Source organism: Raphanus sativus, chromosome 5 (genome assembly GCF_000801105.2).
Source record: "Raphanus sativus cultivar WK10039 chromosome 5, ASM80110v3, whole genome shotgun sequence".
NCBI classification, from domain to species: domain Eukaryota; kingdom Viridiplantae; phylum Streptophyta; class Magnoliopsida; order Brassicales; family Brassicaceae; genus Raphanus; species Raphanus sativus.
In genome coordinates, this window is record NC_079515.1 from 24,777,276 (window position 1) to 24,794,830 (window position 17,555).

At 28.6% G+C, this 17,555-nt stretch overlaps 1 protein-coding gene and 1 long non-coding RNA gene across 2 annotated transcripts; one reads left to right on the plus strand and one right to left on the minus strand.

Moving 5' to 3' along the window:
• Positions 1–10,136: 10,136 nt before the first annotated feature.
• Positions 10,137–14,377, plus strand: LOC108861930 (probable aquaporin PIP2-5). The gene is made up of 4 exons (XM_018635919.2): positions 10,137–10,548; positions 10,925–11,220; positions 13,697–13,837; positions 13,919–14,377. Exons 1-4 carry the CDS (start codon positions 10,245–10,247, stop codon positions 14,036–14,038), a joined length of 861 nt encoding a protein of 286 aa, XP_018491421.1. The 5' UTR covers positions 10,137–10,244; the 3' UTR covers positions 14,039–14,377.
• LOC108861931 (uncharacterized) lies at positions 11,747–13,130 on the minus strand. Its single transcript, XR_001950944.2, has 3 exons — positions 12,976–13,130; positions 12,081–12,507; positions 11,747–12,011 (listed from the first exon to the last, which is right to left on the minus strand). It is a non-coding gene; the product is annotated as an uncharacterized LOC108861931 (long non-coding RNA).
• Positions 14,378–17,555: the final 3,178 nt, after the last annotated feature.

Here is a 17,555-nt window from a genome sequence, read left to right on the forward strand (position 1 = left end):
ATAAATGGTAATTAAGGGATTTGAACACAGGTGTATGGGTTCAATGGTGCAGATTCATACCAACTTTGCTGTCTGCAACTAATTAATATTGCTTGCAAATCTAATTTTTATAATTTAACTGGTGTCAATTGACCCCACATTTTTTCAAGTGGGTCCGCCCCTGCTTATACGTATACTTATCTCGTATTACATCAATTGATAACTTCAAATACCATCTTATTCTTATTTCTACCTGCTCAAAATAATAAGTTTTTTAGTCAGATCTGTATTATGTAGAATCTTTCAAACTTGTATCGGATCTCTTCTCGGACAATGGTGATAACTGTCACGCAGAAAGATTGTTCATATCATCCCATGGAATCCCTATCTAACTTCACTATCTCACACCCGGCTCAAACTTATGACAGACCCGGTGCTACAGTAAAAAGGTCTTAAACATTTTAGGTCTATTTGAAAACTTTGTTACAGATATGGGCCATTTTTAAGTCTCACGTGCATTCTTAAACCATTATGTGTTCGTCTTCATCAAAAGAACATAATCTAATTTTTGCTTCAGACTGTTCTTTAGTCGCTCTTATATTACGTTTCCACGGATATTTCTTTCTTCTAAATTTTGGACCTTTTTTTAAAGGAAAATTAAGAAAAAAAATTAGGACCCTGCCCATTTGCGCCGTCCGCACATGCTTAGAGCCGACACTGTTACAAAATAATCTGTCAGGAAAATTAACAATATATATAAGTATTTGCATTGAAGATAAGATATCTCAGTAGATTTAAAAATATAATAAAAGAACAGAAGAGGAAACAAGATAAGTTTCTTAAATTAGAAACTTAAAAAGGTAAAAGAACTCTTGGAACATTTGCTTTCATATAGTTTACAACAAAAAAAAAAACATTTGCTTTCATATGTAGTAATCCTATGTGTTTTTACTTTTTATACTTTAAAATTTAACTCTGCAATGAAACTGTATTAAAATTTAACTATATAATCGAACTCTTTAATAAAATACTAGATTTTGACCCGCACGCCCGTGCGGGTGTATTTTCTATAAAATATATTGCTATTTATTTTCCATATCAATATTAGAGTTGGATAAAAATCTGAATCCAAAAAATCGAACCGATCCCGATCTAAAAAGAAGTACCAAACCTGAACAAAAATTTATTAAATATCCAAATTATTTAAAATTTTGGTATTTAGAGAACTGAAACCAAATCCGATTCGAATCAAAGTATTTCGGATAACCGAATGTATTCGAAATAGATTTATATACTTATATATATATTTTAGATTTAATGTATTTAAAAACATCGAGAATATATATGATACTTTTAAGTTGGTTTAAATAAATGATAATATATATATAAATAGTCATATGTAAATATCTAAAATCATTAAAATACAATCAAAACACCAAAAATATTGAAAATAATTATTGATTCTCTATCAAAATATTTAAATAAAACCAATTTATATGTTAAGTTTAGATATTCTGACATATATTATTCAAATTTATATAGAATATATTATTTTGTTTATATACTTTGAGAAATTTAAAGTATATAATGAATTTTAAAAATAGTTTAAATGGGTTATCCGAACCCGAACAAACCCGCAAAGATATAAATTGAATCCAAACCAAAATTTAGAAATATCCGAATGAGACTGAAATCTTTGACCTGAACCGAACCCGAATGGGTACCCGAACGCCCACACTAATTCACGATCTATTTTTTTCTTTTAAAAACATAGTAAACATATAATCAATAGTATTTTATATGTACTATCATATATATAATCACTTATATCATATTTTTAAAATTAAATGTGAAATAAAAAAATCATAATTTAAGTTGGTATATGAAATGTGACTTTTTATTGTATTTTTCTTATATATATTGAAATTGTTTTCAATAATGGTTATTGGAAAATATTTTAGTAAAAATAAATTTTTGAATATATGTATATGTTGAATCAATTTTTGATATAAATCAACTTTAAATCATTATTTTGATTTGAAATATATATATATATATATATATTTTTAATTTTGTTTTATGATTGTTCTAGACCAATGATATTTTTAGATAATTAGATTAACTAATTTTTGTATATTTTAAAGTTGACCCAAATAGATAGTTTTTCATAATATAATAGATTTTCAATTTTTCTTAATAAGATAAATTCATTCTTTTCTTAATATACTGTTATATGGTTTCCGAACAACATTATATCTTTTTATATTGCTATTCATATTTTCAAAAAATCTTTTTAACTGGTATTCATGTTTCCAAACAAACCTATTTTTTAAACTGCTATTTTTCCAAACAAACATATTTTTAAAATTGTTATCCATGTTGAGTACTTCAATTTTAATAATATAGATGTCCAGTTTAAGAAAGATTTATAAAAGTTACTAAATTAATGACATATAATAAACTTGAAAATATTAAAGAGAACAATTCATATATTGTGTGTAACTCAATATTACAAAACGAAACTTCAATCTATTAAACAGAACAGTTCAAATATTAAACTCTTTCATGTGTCTAATAAATTTGTGGTTATGTGAATTATGAGTATGAGCATAAAATAATGGTTAGATATATAGTTAGAATAAAAGCAGTTAGGGTTGTAGGTTAATAATATAAACAAAACAAAGATCCTGTACATATTTTGTCAATATAAAAAACAAAACAAAGACCCATTAATAGCTGTAAAAAACGAATGGGCTATATGATAATAAGGCTTTGACGGTGAAATGAGTCGATTAATTTAGGATACTTTCTTTAATTAAGACCAGTGGCATTCAGTGGTAAATAATGAGAAGAAATAAGGGTTATTTCCCATTTGTACTTCACTTTTAATAGGATAGATGACCACAGGCATGGATTTGTCCAGCTCAAGTTTAATCGGACCTGTCTCACAGTATCAGTAGCATATTATAAAAACTGCGAAAGACACGCCACTGAGATCCAGGTGTATATACAATAGACTTACGATAACTGTTTTGGATCCAGCGTTTTTGGCTGGAAAGAAGATTCTGGGAACTTGCCATGTTTGTAGGGTTTATTTTACCAACGAGTTATCTAGGTAGTCCACAATAAGAACAGGCGGCTCAACACTATTGAGGACTCTAGGGTAAAAAAGAATTATATACTCTAAATTGCAAAAAATACTTTTAACCCTACAATTATTAACTAACTAGATATGAGTCCGTTGCAACGCAACGGGTTTTGTTTGATGTTTTGTTTGATGTTTTAGTTTAATAAAAACATAATAAAAAACATTTTATTATAGTTTTATGATTTTTTTGCATATGTTGTGTGATATTTATTTTATAATTAAAACCTTTTTTCACACATAAATTCAAGTTAATATTTGTATTTTATAATCATTGTTCATAGATCAATGTTGTAAATTTTGCAATTAGGGTTATAGAATATTTGTATACCTAAACGTTAAACTCAACACAACCCAAAATAAGAAATTGAATGAAAGGTAAAAAGAAATCAAAGTCAAATACACCAATCGAGTCAAGGACAATATTATACATATTCTTATGTACTAACTTAATGCTTTATTAAATAAGTTTAAAAAAAATTATTTTGCTAGGATTTTAAAAAAGGAAAAAAAAATATTTTATAAATCTCCTATTTAATTACAATTAATAAATTAAATAAAAAATTAAATACTTTCTTACATTTTTTAGTTTTAGAAAAGGAAAATTTGTCATATAACCTATTACAATTATATTCTCTTTGGAATTTCAGAAAAAAAAATTGCTATCAAATAATTATTTCTAGTTATTAATAAATAATATTAAAATTGCTTTTATTAACAATTTGTATCAATACCACTTTTACACTTCTTTCGTTAATTAATTTTTTTTAATATTATGTTCACTATCACATACTCTCTTTAAATATTATAAAATAATATTTTTACAATTCTCTTTTGGTTAGGACTTAGAAATATGATACAAATTTCTTTTGTTTAGGATTTATTTTAGAAAAAAGGAGAAAAACTATCAAATATTCTTTTACAGCTTTTAGGATTTTAGAAAAGGAAATTTATATTACTTAATCTTTTACAATTATATTTCATCTAGGATTTATAAAAACAAAATTTCTATCAAATAATTATTTCCAGTTAATATTAATTATTTTTAAAAGATGGCATTTTCAAAATTTGTTTTTTTTAATATCACTAATGTTTTTTTCAATTTGTATTGTTAGTTAAATAATTGTTAGTATCATGTTTATCATTAAATTTTTAAATTAAAAATTACTATTATTATTTTACAATTCTCTCCGGTTAGGATTTAAAAGAACAAAAATCTTAATTGGTTAAGATTAGAAAAGAATCTTTTTTTTAGAAATCTCTTTTATTTAAGATATTCTGAAAAAATTATTTTCACATAATGTCAGTTTTGATTGACATATTCAAAATCTAATTTTTTAGTAATTGACACATGTCGTAATCATATCAGGTGAAATTTTTAAGTTATTTTTGCTTTATATTTTTTAAACACAGAATTATTAAAAAATAAATTTAGTTAATTATAAGAAAAATAAGATTACTTTACCTTTACATTTTTATTTATAATTTTTTTTTTAAAAAGGAACTAATTATTTTATTAGTTTTTCCTTATGATTTGTATGCAACTATTTTATTTTTAATAGAAAAATATATGTTTAATATATGATGTAAAAAACAACATCAAAATTGAAAGTTGTGTTATAATAAAATGTAATAATGATAATAAAATGTTGAGTTGTATCAAGAAATTAAAAGAAAATACTCAGGTAATATACTTTTCATGTAAATACTATTGTGTTTTGTAAAAATAATATGTGGAAGCTTAAACCTAAATATAGATGTGAAATGTTTGTAGCTATTTTTGGTCATAATTTTTAACATACAATTATCTATTAGAAAGGAAAGTTAGTTACTTATAAGAAAATAATAAGAGTACTTTTACAATTTTCTTTTAATTAGTCTTTTAAAAAGGAATAGTATTTATTATAAAGTTAGTTTTTCTCCATGTTTTTATTAAATAATTGAAATTGTGGGATTTTACAATTCGTTTGTTTAACATTTTTTTAAAAGGTTGAATTTATCTTTTATAATTCTCTATCTTTAGTGAGTTTAAGAATAAACATTATAATTTTTTAAAAAAGAATTAACTTTCTAATACCTTTTTGCAATTATTATTTTTGTTTAGTCTTTTAAAAAAAGAAACTACTATCAAATATTTTATATTATAGAATTTTAAAAGACTATGTAATAGTAATTTTCCTTTTCTAAAATATACAATGATTCAAAATATATATACTAAAATAATATTGAAGAAATAATTATAAATTTTATTTAATAGTGAAAAGTAATTATAAAAATTATTTAATAATAATTTTTTTAGAAACTTTCCTTTTTTAAAAGACTTTTCCTTTTTAAATTTCTATTAAATAAAAAAAATTATATCATATTTTTTTTATTAAATAATTGAAATTGTGGGATTTTACAATTCGTTTGTTTAACATTTTTTAAAAAAGTTGAATTTATCTTTTATAATTCTCTATCTTTAGTGAGTTTAAGAATAAACATTATAATTTTTTTAAAAAAAATTAACTTTCTAATACCTTTTTGCAATTATTATTTTTGTTTAGTCTTTTAAAAAAAAATTACTATCAAATATTTTATATTATAGAATTTTAAAAGACTATGTAATAGTAATTTTCCTTTTCTAAAATATATAATGATTCAAAATATATCTACTAAAAATAATATTGAAGAAATAATTATAAATTTTATTTAATAGTGAAAAGTAATTATAAAAATTATTTAATAGTAATTTTTTAGAAACTTTCCTTTTTTAAAAGACTTTTCCTTTTTAATTTTCTATTAAATAATAAACAAAAGAGAATTATATCATATTTTTGACACATGTCACCATCTTAAAAATTTATTGACACATGTCACAATCATGTTAACTAGATGATAACCCGCGCCTTGCGCGGAGTAAACTTTTTTTTCAAAATATGTTGTATCTAAATAAATAATACATTTTTTTGTTATCAATAATTTTTTTTACATTGGTTAGGGATGGTATGTGGGTAGGTATCATTTGGTTTGGTTAGGTTCGGTTTGGATCTTTGTAAATTTGGTTTGAATCTTTATATGTTCGGTTTGGGCTTAGATTCAGATAACCCATTTAATTTTTAAAAAACTTAAAGTTCATATATACTTTAAATTTCTCAAAACATAAAAATAAAAATAATAGGTTACATATAAATTTGAATAATGTATACCAAAATACTTAAACTTAACATAAAAATTGGTTTAACTTAAATATTTGGATAGACAATGAATATATATTTTCAGTATTTTGGTATTTTGAGTAATGTTTAGTTATTTTAAATATATAATTTTTACTATTTTTTATATATTTCTAAGTATTTTGGACAATTTAAAAGCATCTTAAGTATTTTGTATATTTCTTTTAGATATTTTTTTAAAGTAATATATATAATTATATAAATTTGGTCGAGTATACTCGGATACCCAAAATATTTTGGTCCGGATCGGGTTTGGTTTTTGTTTTTTAGATACCAAAATTTTAAACATGTTCAGATATCTAACCAATTTGATAAAAGTTCTATACTATTTTCTGGATTGGATTTGGTTCGGTTATTTGGATTCAGATTTTTTTCCCAACCACATATTTTTTATTGTAACCAAATTTCAAATGAAAGTGAAAATGGTTCATACTGATTTTGGGTATGCAACAATTTTTAAACCAAAACACTTTCTATTATGTACGTGATTTATTTAGTTAATCATTAAATAATGTTAAGGCCCATTAAAAATGATGGGCTGAACTGAAAAAATTACCACTGATCACAAAATTTTCAATGTGAGGTTTGTACCATTTTTAATAATTTATAGTCGTTTTAAAAAATTCAAAATAGAACATATAAGAAAAAGTATAACTTTTTTTATTATATGCTTAATGTGATTGTTTAATTTATTTTAGAAAATAAAATTAAACGAAAAGTATAGAGAATAGAAAAATTATTATTAAATCTATATTATTCATAATCATTAATGATGATATATATGTCAATCATATTAGGAAGTTCCGTAGCTTTTATTTAAGGAAAGAATAGAGAATATTCTTTTGTATATTAATGATTAATTTAATAGTTATTTAATAAAAATTATAATATATGTGTAGATGGACCAACTTATTTCTCTAACAATCCTGAGAATAATTCTCATGATGACACGTGGCCACCAAAAAATGTTGCATTGCTCCAGGATTAATATATAAGGGATTAGTAAATTTGAATAACCAAGCTTTATATAATAAGATAATTAAAAATATATTTTTAAAGTTACTTTTACATAAATTAACTTATATGCTTGTTTTTATTTGAATTTTTAACTAAAAATTTGCAGTCACATTTTATTATACTAAATATAAAATTAAATTTAATGCAATATGTCAAGAAAAGTAAAAAATAAAACAAAATGGAGTGAGCTCTCGGACTGACCACCACCCCACCCCATCCCGAGCCGGCTCTAAAAAAGGAAAGTTATTTTTAGAAAATTGTAAATATTTTTTTGATAATCCGCAGTATCCGGTGGGTCGAGACCAGCCAAATCCGGATATTTGCAAGGAGAATTATATATTTATGTCGTCTGATCACGTAGATAGATAAACCTGAGTTAACGCGAATCCATGCCCTTTAGAGATACTGAGATGCCATGCGTCACCCAACCAACACCCATGCGGTTTATATTTTCTTAGCTGGTAAAAAAGTTGTGAAACGTCGTGGGCAACTGGTCATTCACGGGAACATGTCCAATAGTATAATAGAAAGCCTTTTGTCAAAAAAAAAAAAAAAAAAAAAAAAAAAAAAACATGTCCAATAGTATACTTTCTGGTAGGAATGATTCAGAGTACCACACTGATAAATCGAAAATCAAATAGGTTAAAAGAGCCCAAAACAAATAAAGAGTAAGTTAGTTGTGGTTCTCACGAGACTATTCGCTAGTGGACGGCAAAACTACAGAAGTTCACTACAGGAAAGTTAATCTTGGTAATCTAAAATTAAAATAGGAAAAATAAAATGACTAGTGTTAAAGGACTGTGTAGGGGACAACTTAAACCTAAAAGTGAACTTAAACCATAAAAACTTTGAAACGAACAGAAAAAAAACATGGCAAAGCTGCAAAGTCAAGCTGGGTCGGTGAAAGATAACATCCCACCTTACCCCCACTTCACCGGCCTCTTATGTTTTGAACATGTGCATTTCTTCGTTAATGACCATGTAGATAAAATTTGATCCCAACCTCAATCAAACAAGACGACTTCTTGACCATTTGATTGTTATAATAGCCTGATATAAGACGAGTTCTTGACCGTTTGATTTATTCCTGGCGAATATATCTTAATTTATTTTTCAATATAGAATGAAAATTCTCTAGTGTACAACGTTTGTATGTCTACGTAGTTTTTTTTACCAAGATTCTAAAAGTTACTAAGTGGAAGAGGGCATGCTTCTTTTGAATAAGCTCGTTTAGTCGGCACGAAGCTCTCAAATATATGGTCCACCCGCTCCCAGATATAAGGTCCACCCATTTATAGAGCACACAACTTTTTTCGGAGACAGCTAGCTAATTGGAGAATTCTGTATAATCATAATTTAAGGTTTGTTATTTACTGTTGCTATGCAACTGCCAGTAAAACTATATCTGTAAATTACAATTATAAAGTGTTTCTTTTAAATAAACATTTAGTGGCCTCTCATACCTCTTGATTCTTATCAAATTTGCCGATTCTACCGTTTATCTATTTATATATCTATCTATTATTATTATTATTATTATTATTTTATTTTATTTTATTTTTATTATTTTTTTGGAAACATCTATCTATTATTATTTTAAATCTTATATTTCATCACATATATTTTTTTCTTGACCAATGATATATTATTAATAGACATATATATATATAAATATAGTTTTAGCAAAAAATAGAGAAATTATATAATAATGTCATAAGTAGATTTAAGATGATACTTTTTTAAAGTCGTATGCAACCATATTTTCCACGTAGTCTAAATCTAGACTGGTTCTCTATCTCTTACCCCATTGTAACGGACCATGATTGTGAATTGTGATCTATGAATAGCTTGAAGTGCAACCACCACACCAGGTATTCTCGTCAACCATTATCTATTAATTAATCAATTAGATATATGTTTTTAAAACGTTATTAGAATATATTGGGATGTAAACAAGGTTATCCAACCGAAGTAGCTAGAGGCCGATTACTTCAACCAAACCGCAATCTATCCAAGCAATGAAGCTCACAAATTCAGACATTTTCGTCAGAACACCAGAGAACCCAACCAACTAGTGGATCTCATCTCCTCTGGAGCAAGGCCAGACAACCACAGTCGATGAAGCACATAATTTGTTAGGAATACATTTTTTTGTGCATTCCACTAAACCCTAATTAGCCCGGTCCTGATCAACCTAGTCCTATGCATTCAGACGCTTAAAGCACGCAATTTGTATTCGCCCATAACTAAGAGAATTTTATGTCTTGTAACTTTTACACAACCTCTGGGTCTTAAACTTGACTTGGGCCTTTATGATTAAATTTTATTTTGAACAAAAAAAAACCCGGGTAAGTAATGAACGTTAGTTCAGGCTAATCCGATCCTAAGACCATCTCCAATGGCACTCTATAATCTCCTCTATATTTTACACTAAAATAAAGTAATTTTATTATAGAGTTGAATTTGTTCCAATGATTCACTCTATAAATAGAGTGTATTATAGAGTAATGTTGATTTCCACTCTATATTTGGAGTAGAAAAACAACATTACTCTATAATCAACTTTATTTCTAGAGTAACTCTATTATAGAGTGAACCATTGGAGCAAATCCAACTCTATAATAGAGTTACTCCATTTTAGAATGAAATATAGAGTGAATTTTTGTGTACCGTTGGAGATGTTCTGACAAAAAAAAATTTTTAATAAAAAAAAAAACAAAAAGTTGAAAAAAAGAAAGAGAACAGAGCCAGAGTCTCTGCCTATAAATTTCCTTCACCCACTCATAATCTTACCACATCAATTCTCTCAAACTCTCTCTCTCTCTCTCTCTCTCTCTCTTTCTACTATTACAGAGTCAGACTCCTAAGTTAGGTGAAGAAGAAGAACAATGACGAAAGAAGTTGTTGGAGAGAAGGGATCCTTCTCAGGCAAAGATTATCAAGACCCACCCCCTGAGCCTCTGTTCGACGCTACTGAGCTTGGGAAATGGTCTTTCTACAGAGCTCTCATCGCTGAGTTCATAGCCACTCTCCTCTTCCTATATGTCACCGTTATGACTGTCATTGGTTACAAGAGCCAGACCGATCCAACCCTTAGTCCAGACCAGTGTGCAGGTGTTGGAGTCCTCGGCATCGCTTGGGCCTTTGGTGGCATGATCTTCATCCTTGTCTACTGCACTGCTGGGATCTCTGGTCTCTTTCTCACTTTCTCTAATCAATCTAATAGTGTTTTTATTATTTTCATGGATTTGCTCCTATACTAGCTTACTTTTTATCTCAGAACATAATAACTTTATGCTGTCTACTTCACATTAGCTGAGAACTGTATATCTGAATCTTTTGATATTTTGATTGAGAAATGTATCTCGAACAGAACATGAAGTCGGTTGGGAACAGAACATAAAGTCGGTTGAGTTTATTCGCTTTTTAAGATATGTATTAAATTAGGTTATCCGTTAATATTATAAACAATATTGTATATTCATTTGTAAAAAAATCTGTTTAGTTTGGTTTGTTGTAGCTCACATCAATGTTTTGGTTCAACTTACATTAATGGTATATTGTATAGGTGGACACATAAATCCGGCGGTGACGTTTGGGCTGTTGCTGGCAAGAAAAGTTACGTTGTTGAGAGCAGTAATGTACATGGTGGCTCAGTGCCTTGGTGCCATTTGCGGTGTGGCTTTGGTTAAGTCCTTCCAGTCTTCTTACTACACCCGCTACGGTGGCGGGGCGAACGGTCTCTCAGATGGTTATAGCGTCGGCACCGGTGTTGCCGCCGAGATCATCGGTACATTCGTCTTAGTCTACACTGTCTTCTCTGCCACTGACCCCAAGAGGAGTGCGCGCGACTCTCACGTCCCTGTAAGCTAACTGTCTCTTGCAGTTGATAAATGCACCGCATTAAAATGTATGATATCAATATATCGCTGAAAGATGTCACAAAATTATTAATCGGCCGAAAGTAGAATAATATGCATTTAATGGGCATGGACACGTACGTATAGCATGTTATTCTTGGTTGATATTCGAGATCTCTTTTTATTAATTTCTTAAACAGTGAAAATTTTGAACTTTAAACCCATAATTTCTCTACTTCTCTATGTCCGGCCGGCCGTACTCAGTTTTTACATATTTTGATTTAAAAAAAAAACTTTAAATTTTTTTTTAAGAAATGGTTTGAACTTTCAAGCCATGACATCCGAGAATCAACTCACCATTAACGTAGAGCTTTCTTTTTCTTTCTTTGTCGAAACATTATATTGATGAATCTCTGATTCAGCTAACCGGTTAAAATTCTGATATACTGGTTATCCGCTTTCGAAATTATCTGCGTCTAAAAGGTATTAGAGCATCTCCAATGGTGAGATTCACCATGGAATCCTTAGCCTTATAATACTAATTTTTTTTTTCTAATTTTTTTTTTCTGAATAGTTAAGGACCCTAAACAAAATGGTATGTACAATGGTGAGCCTTACTTTGTTAATATTTCATGGTATGTACAATGATAAACCCTCCATCAAACTCTCTCAGACACGTCCATCCTCTTAGTCCCAAGAACTCTCTGTAATCCTCTTCCGTGTAAAACACCTTCTCCTCTTGATGAACTGGTAACGGATCAGACTCATCATAGTGACACACTCTAACAGCTATTCCTGCATTTTTTGGATATATAGATGCTGAGAAAACCTCAAACCAGAAGAGAAAAGCAAAAAAGACTTTACTTTTAGCTTCTTTGATGGCTTCAGCTGTACCATCGATCCCAACTCTTCTTCTATAGTCTCCATACTTCATTGTTATGATCTTCCCCACAAACGGCTGACCATCACCCCCTGCTACATAACATGACACCATGAAACCAGACAAAAACACAAATGGGAACCATAAATCAAGCTACACTACTACTGTAAGAGGCTAGAGAACTAAACTAACTAGCTACCCAACTGTTAACTCATTGCAAAGGCCTGCATCTTCTAATGTAAGCGGCTAGAGACTAAACAAACTAGATACCCAAAACTAAACTAGCCAAGAAAGACAAGACAACATCAGCTTCTGCGTCTGAGATCAGCCACGCCTGAGTGCTTGGTTTCCGGATTGAAGTGTTTGGTTCACCTCCTCACTACCGTTGAGTCCATGATGGGGAACGAAGTTCTGAAAAGCATCATCATCATCAGACACAACCCAAATCTGAGACACATCATCAACTCAAAAACAATACTTTCTCCAGCATCAAACAATCAAACTCGGTTCTAACTTCTCCTTTACCCAACAACAAATAATCAAAGAGGGTTCAAAGTTACCAGCTTTAATTTTTTATAAAATTCAATTTTATTCAACTAACAATAACTAACAAGATACTGATAATGATCTTGCTCAGATTCAACATGTAATCTCTGAGTAAGGTGAATTTCAATTACAATAAATTATGTTTATATGAAAACACAGAGACAAGAAAAAAAGATGATTCATCATATCCTGTCTGTAATTATTAAAAAAAGCAAGAACAAGTCTCTCTATCATTATCTTGAATCATCCCAAATCGTGATCAAAACACACAGCAAGTAAACATGGATATATCTATATACAGGAGGGAATATAATCAAAGAGGGTGATTATAACCTTCTTGTTCGAGAAGAGAAGGTGAGACTGAGAAGAGGTGAAATTGCTAATCCCGCCATTACTAACCAGAGCTCTAACGAAAAGAGGAGAGGAATTCAGAAGGAAGATAGAAAAAAGAAGAATTAACGAAAAGAGGAGAGGAAGCAGCGTAGGCAAGGAGGAGAGATAGAGAGAGAGAGGGAGAAAAAGAAGGGTAAGGAGACACGTGTGTTAAGGACCAAGTCCTTCCACTCCTTCGTGAAGGATTGATCCTTCGCTAATTAAGCCAAATAATATTATTATATTTCATTAATTTTTTCAATTAATGATAAGGATTTGTTAGGGACCGCCGTTGCGGATGGTCTTACATCTTAACTTCTTAAGTCTGCTAGTAAATGATTTGCTCTGTAAGCTTATTTTTTTATTTGGATATTTGGATTTATTTAGATGTCGAATTAGATATTATGTAGATTTTGTCAGCATAGCTCTAGATTCTCCATTATAACAAACGACAAAAAAAGGACATTGATCATCTAAACTTTTTGTCTTTCACGCCTCTCTCCATCATATGTGAATGTCCTTTATTTGAAAATGGTCCCAAGGTTCATTTGCAACCACGTATCCTCCTCTCAAAGTTTGAGACCCATACATAACTATACTAAAAATATATGGAGGCTTACATTATTTGTCTCGTGAATATGTAATAAGTAATAACATACTGTTGACGATGTGATAACTGAAGGTATTGGCTCCATTGCCAATTGGATTTGCGGTGTTCATAGTTCACTTAGCTACAATCCCAATCACGGGCACTGGCATTAACCCTGCAAGAAGCCTCGGAGCTGCAATCATCTACAACAAGGACCAAGCTTGGGACCATCATGTTCGTATTACTATCCATAATATTTTTCTTGTTCAGTCGATATCACTTTTGGTAAGGTTTAATAAACGTTTTTTTCTACAGTGGATATTTTGGGTGGGTCCGTTTGCGGGTGCAGCCATTGCTGCTTTCTACCATCAGTTTGTGTTGAGGGCTGGTGCGGTGAAGGCGCTCGGGTCTTTCAGGAGCCAGTCTCGCGTTTAACTTAGATTCTCCCTCACTTATCAAAGAGAGTAGCGAGAAGACAATAAAAAGCGGCTTTTTATGTAATGTAGATGGTTGGAATCTAGTGACATGTAGTATCTTAGTTCTAGCTTTGGTGAAGAGAGGTTTTGAGTGTGACTTGTGGGTCAACTTTGAAATGCTACTTCTCTTATATCTATGTCTACTCCTTAGCCTTATGTTGCTCTATGTTTTTACTAGTTTTCTGAATTCCGCATAATAAACTTTCCACGTATTGAGTGTAAACGTCTCCCTATGTCTACACGTGGAAGACTAGGCTTAAGAAAATATTATTACTACATTTTAGTGTTTCTTCAAGAATCTCTCCTTGTTTGATAAATTTTGAACTACATGTGTTGTATTTGTGTATTGGAGATGTACACCACTCTGATATCCGGATTTTTAAGTTATTCATGATCTAATTAGTTTTATTCAAATAATTAATTTTCTGATATAATTCGATTTGTAGTTAATAGATTATTTGGTGTCTCGGATATTCAAATTTTTAAAATTTTTGATCGGATAACCGAATCGATCCATAAAAAAATAGAAAAAAAAAATAAAAAAAATATATAAAATAATACCATTTGATTACAAAAATAAAATGAAATTATTTACTTTGAAATTCTAATAAATAATGTAATAGATTTAGTAAATAAAAATATTATATAAAACTTATATAAAATATAATATAGATATAACACATATATATATATATATATATATATTTAAATATATGTATATATACATATAAGGGATTAGATCAGATATGTATCACTAAAAATATTAGTATTTGTGATTTTTTTCATTTTTTATATATTATTATATATTAATATTTATTTTTTCATAGAATTACAGATATTTTTTTATTTGAATCAAAACAGATAACGAATAAAATTAAAATTTACAGATATTTTAATGTATATGGTTGTCTAGTGACGTATGATCATGAATTTTCGGAGACTAAAAATACTCCGATGAGAAACACAAATAATTATACGCATTGTCTTCTATAATATATGTTTTTTTCTAAAAATTTTTCTGTAATATATGTTGTCATGGCTGAGTACTATGAAAATAAATTAAATATAATCCAGCCAATCATAAGAATTGTAATAAATATATAATTTTTGAACAGTTTTAGTTAATTTAATTTAAATAAAATATCAAAACTTCTTACATTTTTAGCAACAAAAATCACATTTTGTACCGTAAAACTAAGGGAGTACTATTAAGTATCCATTTTTTTTGATAAATTACTATTAAGTATCCATGCGAATGATTATATATATATATATATATATATTTATCCAAAACAAATTGGTTTTAAGCTTTTCTTTTTACTTTTGATAAGGAAGCCACATGCTCAATGAATATTCATTGATACTTAAGGAAAACAAAACATGCGTACTACTACAACAATTTGCTAACTCTTCTGATCTTGATGGGACGTGAGAGAAAGAACATGTGCCTTGTTAGGTACGCAAAAATGATTATTGTTTCTATCATACTTTGTTGTGTTGCCTTTTCAGTTTGGAAGGTATCACCACTAATACTGTTGGCTCATAGAGTATTGAATTGGAAAATGATGGAAAAAAACGCATTGAGAAATGAGAAGTCAAATTAAGTGGCTCATCATAGATGATGAGCTTAACAAATTTGTCTTCCATACGCATTATTTGAAACACATGATGAAAATAGGTTTGGCACTAGCCAATTGACAAAGCTAATCTCCCATTCAACCAAATCTCGTATCGAAAAACAAGATCTTAATCATCTCCCCTTTTATCAAAAAAAAAAAAAAAAAAATCATCTCCCCTATGAAATACAGGGAAACATCATCATTCACATTTATACTCAACCATACATATTTTATACTAGTGATTTTCCGGCGCTACGCGCCGGATTCGTATGTTATACTTTTACATAAATTATTATATGGTCTTAACAAATAAAATATGTTAAATATGAAAATAAAAATATATTAAAAATGATATTTTCTAAACTTTTGATAGTGGTTAGTGACCGTAGTGCATTATTTTGTTTGAAGTTGTTTAGTTCAAAGTGCAATAGCATAAATGGTTGTTACTAATCGATTTAATAAAAATAGAATAAAAAGCCAATAGTCATAAAAATAATTTAATTGGAATTTAAACATAAAACAAAGTTGAAGTTTTATATAGAGAACATACTTATATTATTAATTATTAAAATAATTATATATGAACTATAAAAATTTTACTAATATATTTAGTTCAAATAATAGAAAGAAAGAATACATTTCAAATTTTATAAATTTTTAAAAAAATAAGGGTGAAGTGTTAATTTTTGGTAAAATAATTGTGAGTATCTAATATATATTTTTAAAATTACCATGTTGACTTTTAAAATATAGAGGTGTGAGTTGTATGTGTTACTTTGGTTTCAAGGTCTCTCAAAAAGATGTATCTTAAAATAAAAAACATAAAATTATTTTCTATATTAGTTTTGTTATAATGGAAGATTTTGTGTGTGTTCATAACAAAATTCTTGTTTGTCCATCCTTATTTAAAATATCAACGAATCTTAATATGAATCTAAATATGTTTTTTATCTAAAAACTATAAATGGTTCCTAAACTCCTCTATTTAATGGAAACTTCTATTTTAACCGGAATGGAACAATTTCACCAAATCTTCCTAGTAAAAAGTCAATTTGTTAATTAGTAAATGAGATGTTAGCATCTATAACGATCATGAGAAAGACAATTTCTAACTATCTGTGACATTCAGGCTTGTTGCATTTAGTAATTGTTTTGACAATAAATGGTTAGTGTAGTGCAAAAGATTAATGGTGAGGGTGGTGTGTGGTTTACATCAATTTTAAATAACTTTAGCAACCAGACAACTTTTTTAAATTTCTCTCAGATGGAAGTAATGATTCTTTTTTTTTAGTTAAGTTTTAAGATTATATTAATCATGTTCACAGTTTTTAAAATGTAAACATGGATAACATGGATCAGAGAAGTTATTGGTTTCATTGTATAGTGTAACATGGGAAGATACCATAGAGTTTATGTGTCAATATCAATAGACCAAATGTTAGTCTTTTGGACTTAAATCGCCATCAATTACTAAACATCATTAGAGTGGGATGAGTGGAATTTCTAGATTGATTATATGATGGTTTTGCGTTAAAGAAGGAGAATCGTAGAGGATCCATTCTCTATCGTCAACATCAAATACAAAGAAACCCTATAAACCAGTGTTTTGACATCCGATCCGGACATTAAACCGGACGATTTACCGGATCTCTGGATTATTGCATCAACCGTGGGTGAACCGCGGTTTAGTAAATGAATTAGTTTTATTATATAATTTATCATTAACAAAGGTTTTATATCTTCTTCTAGCTAAGCTTTTAACTAATTTAAGTCGTGTGTGTGAGTATGTTTAAACTATTTTTTTAACTTCAAAGGGGGTGTTTACCAAACAAAGATAATAAATGAATTTTATTAGGT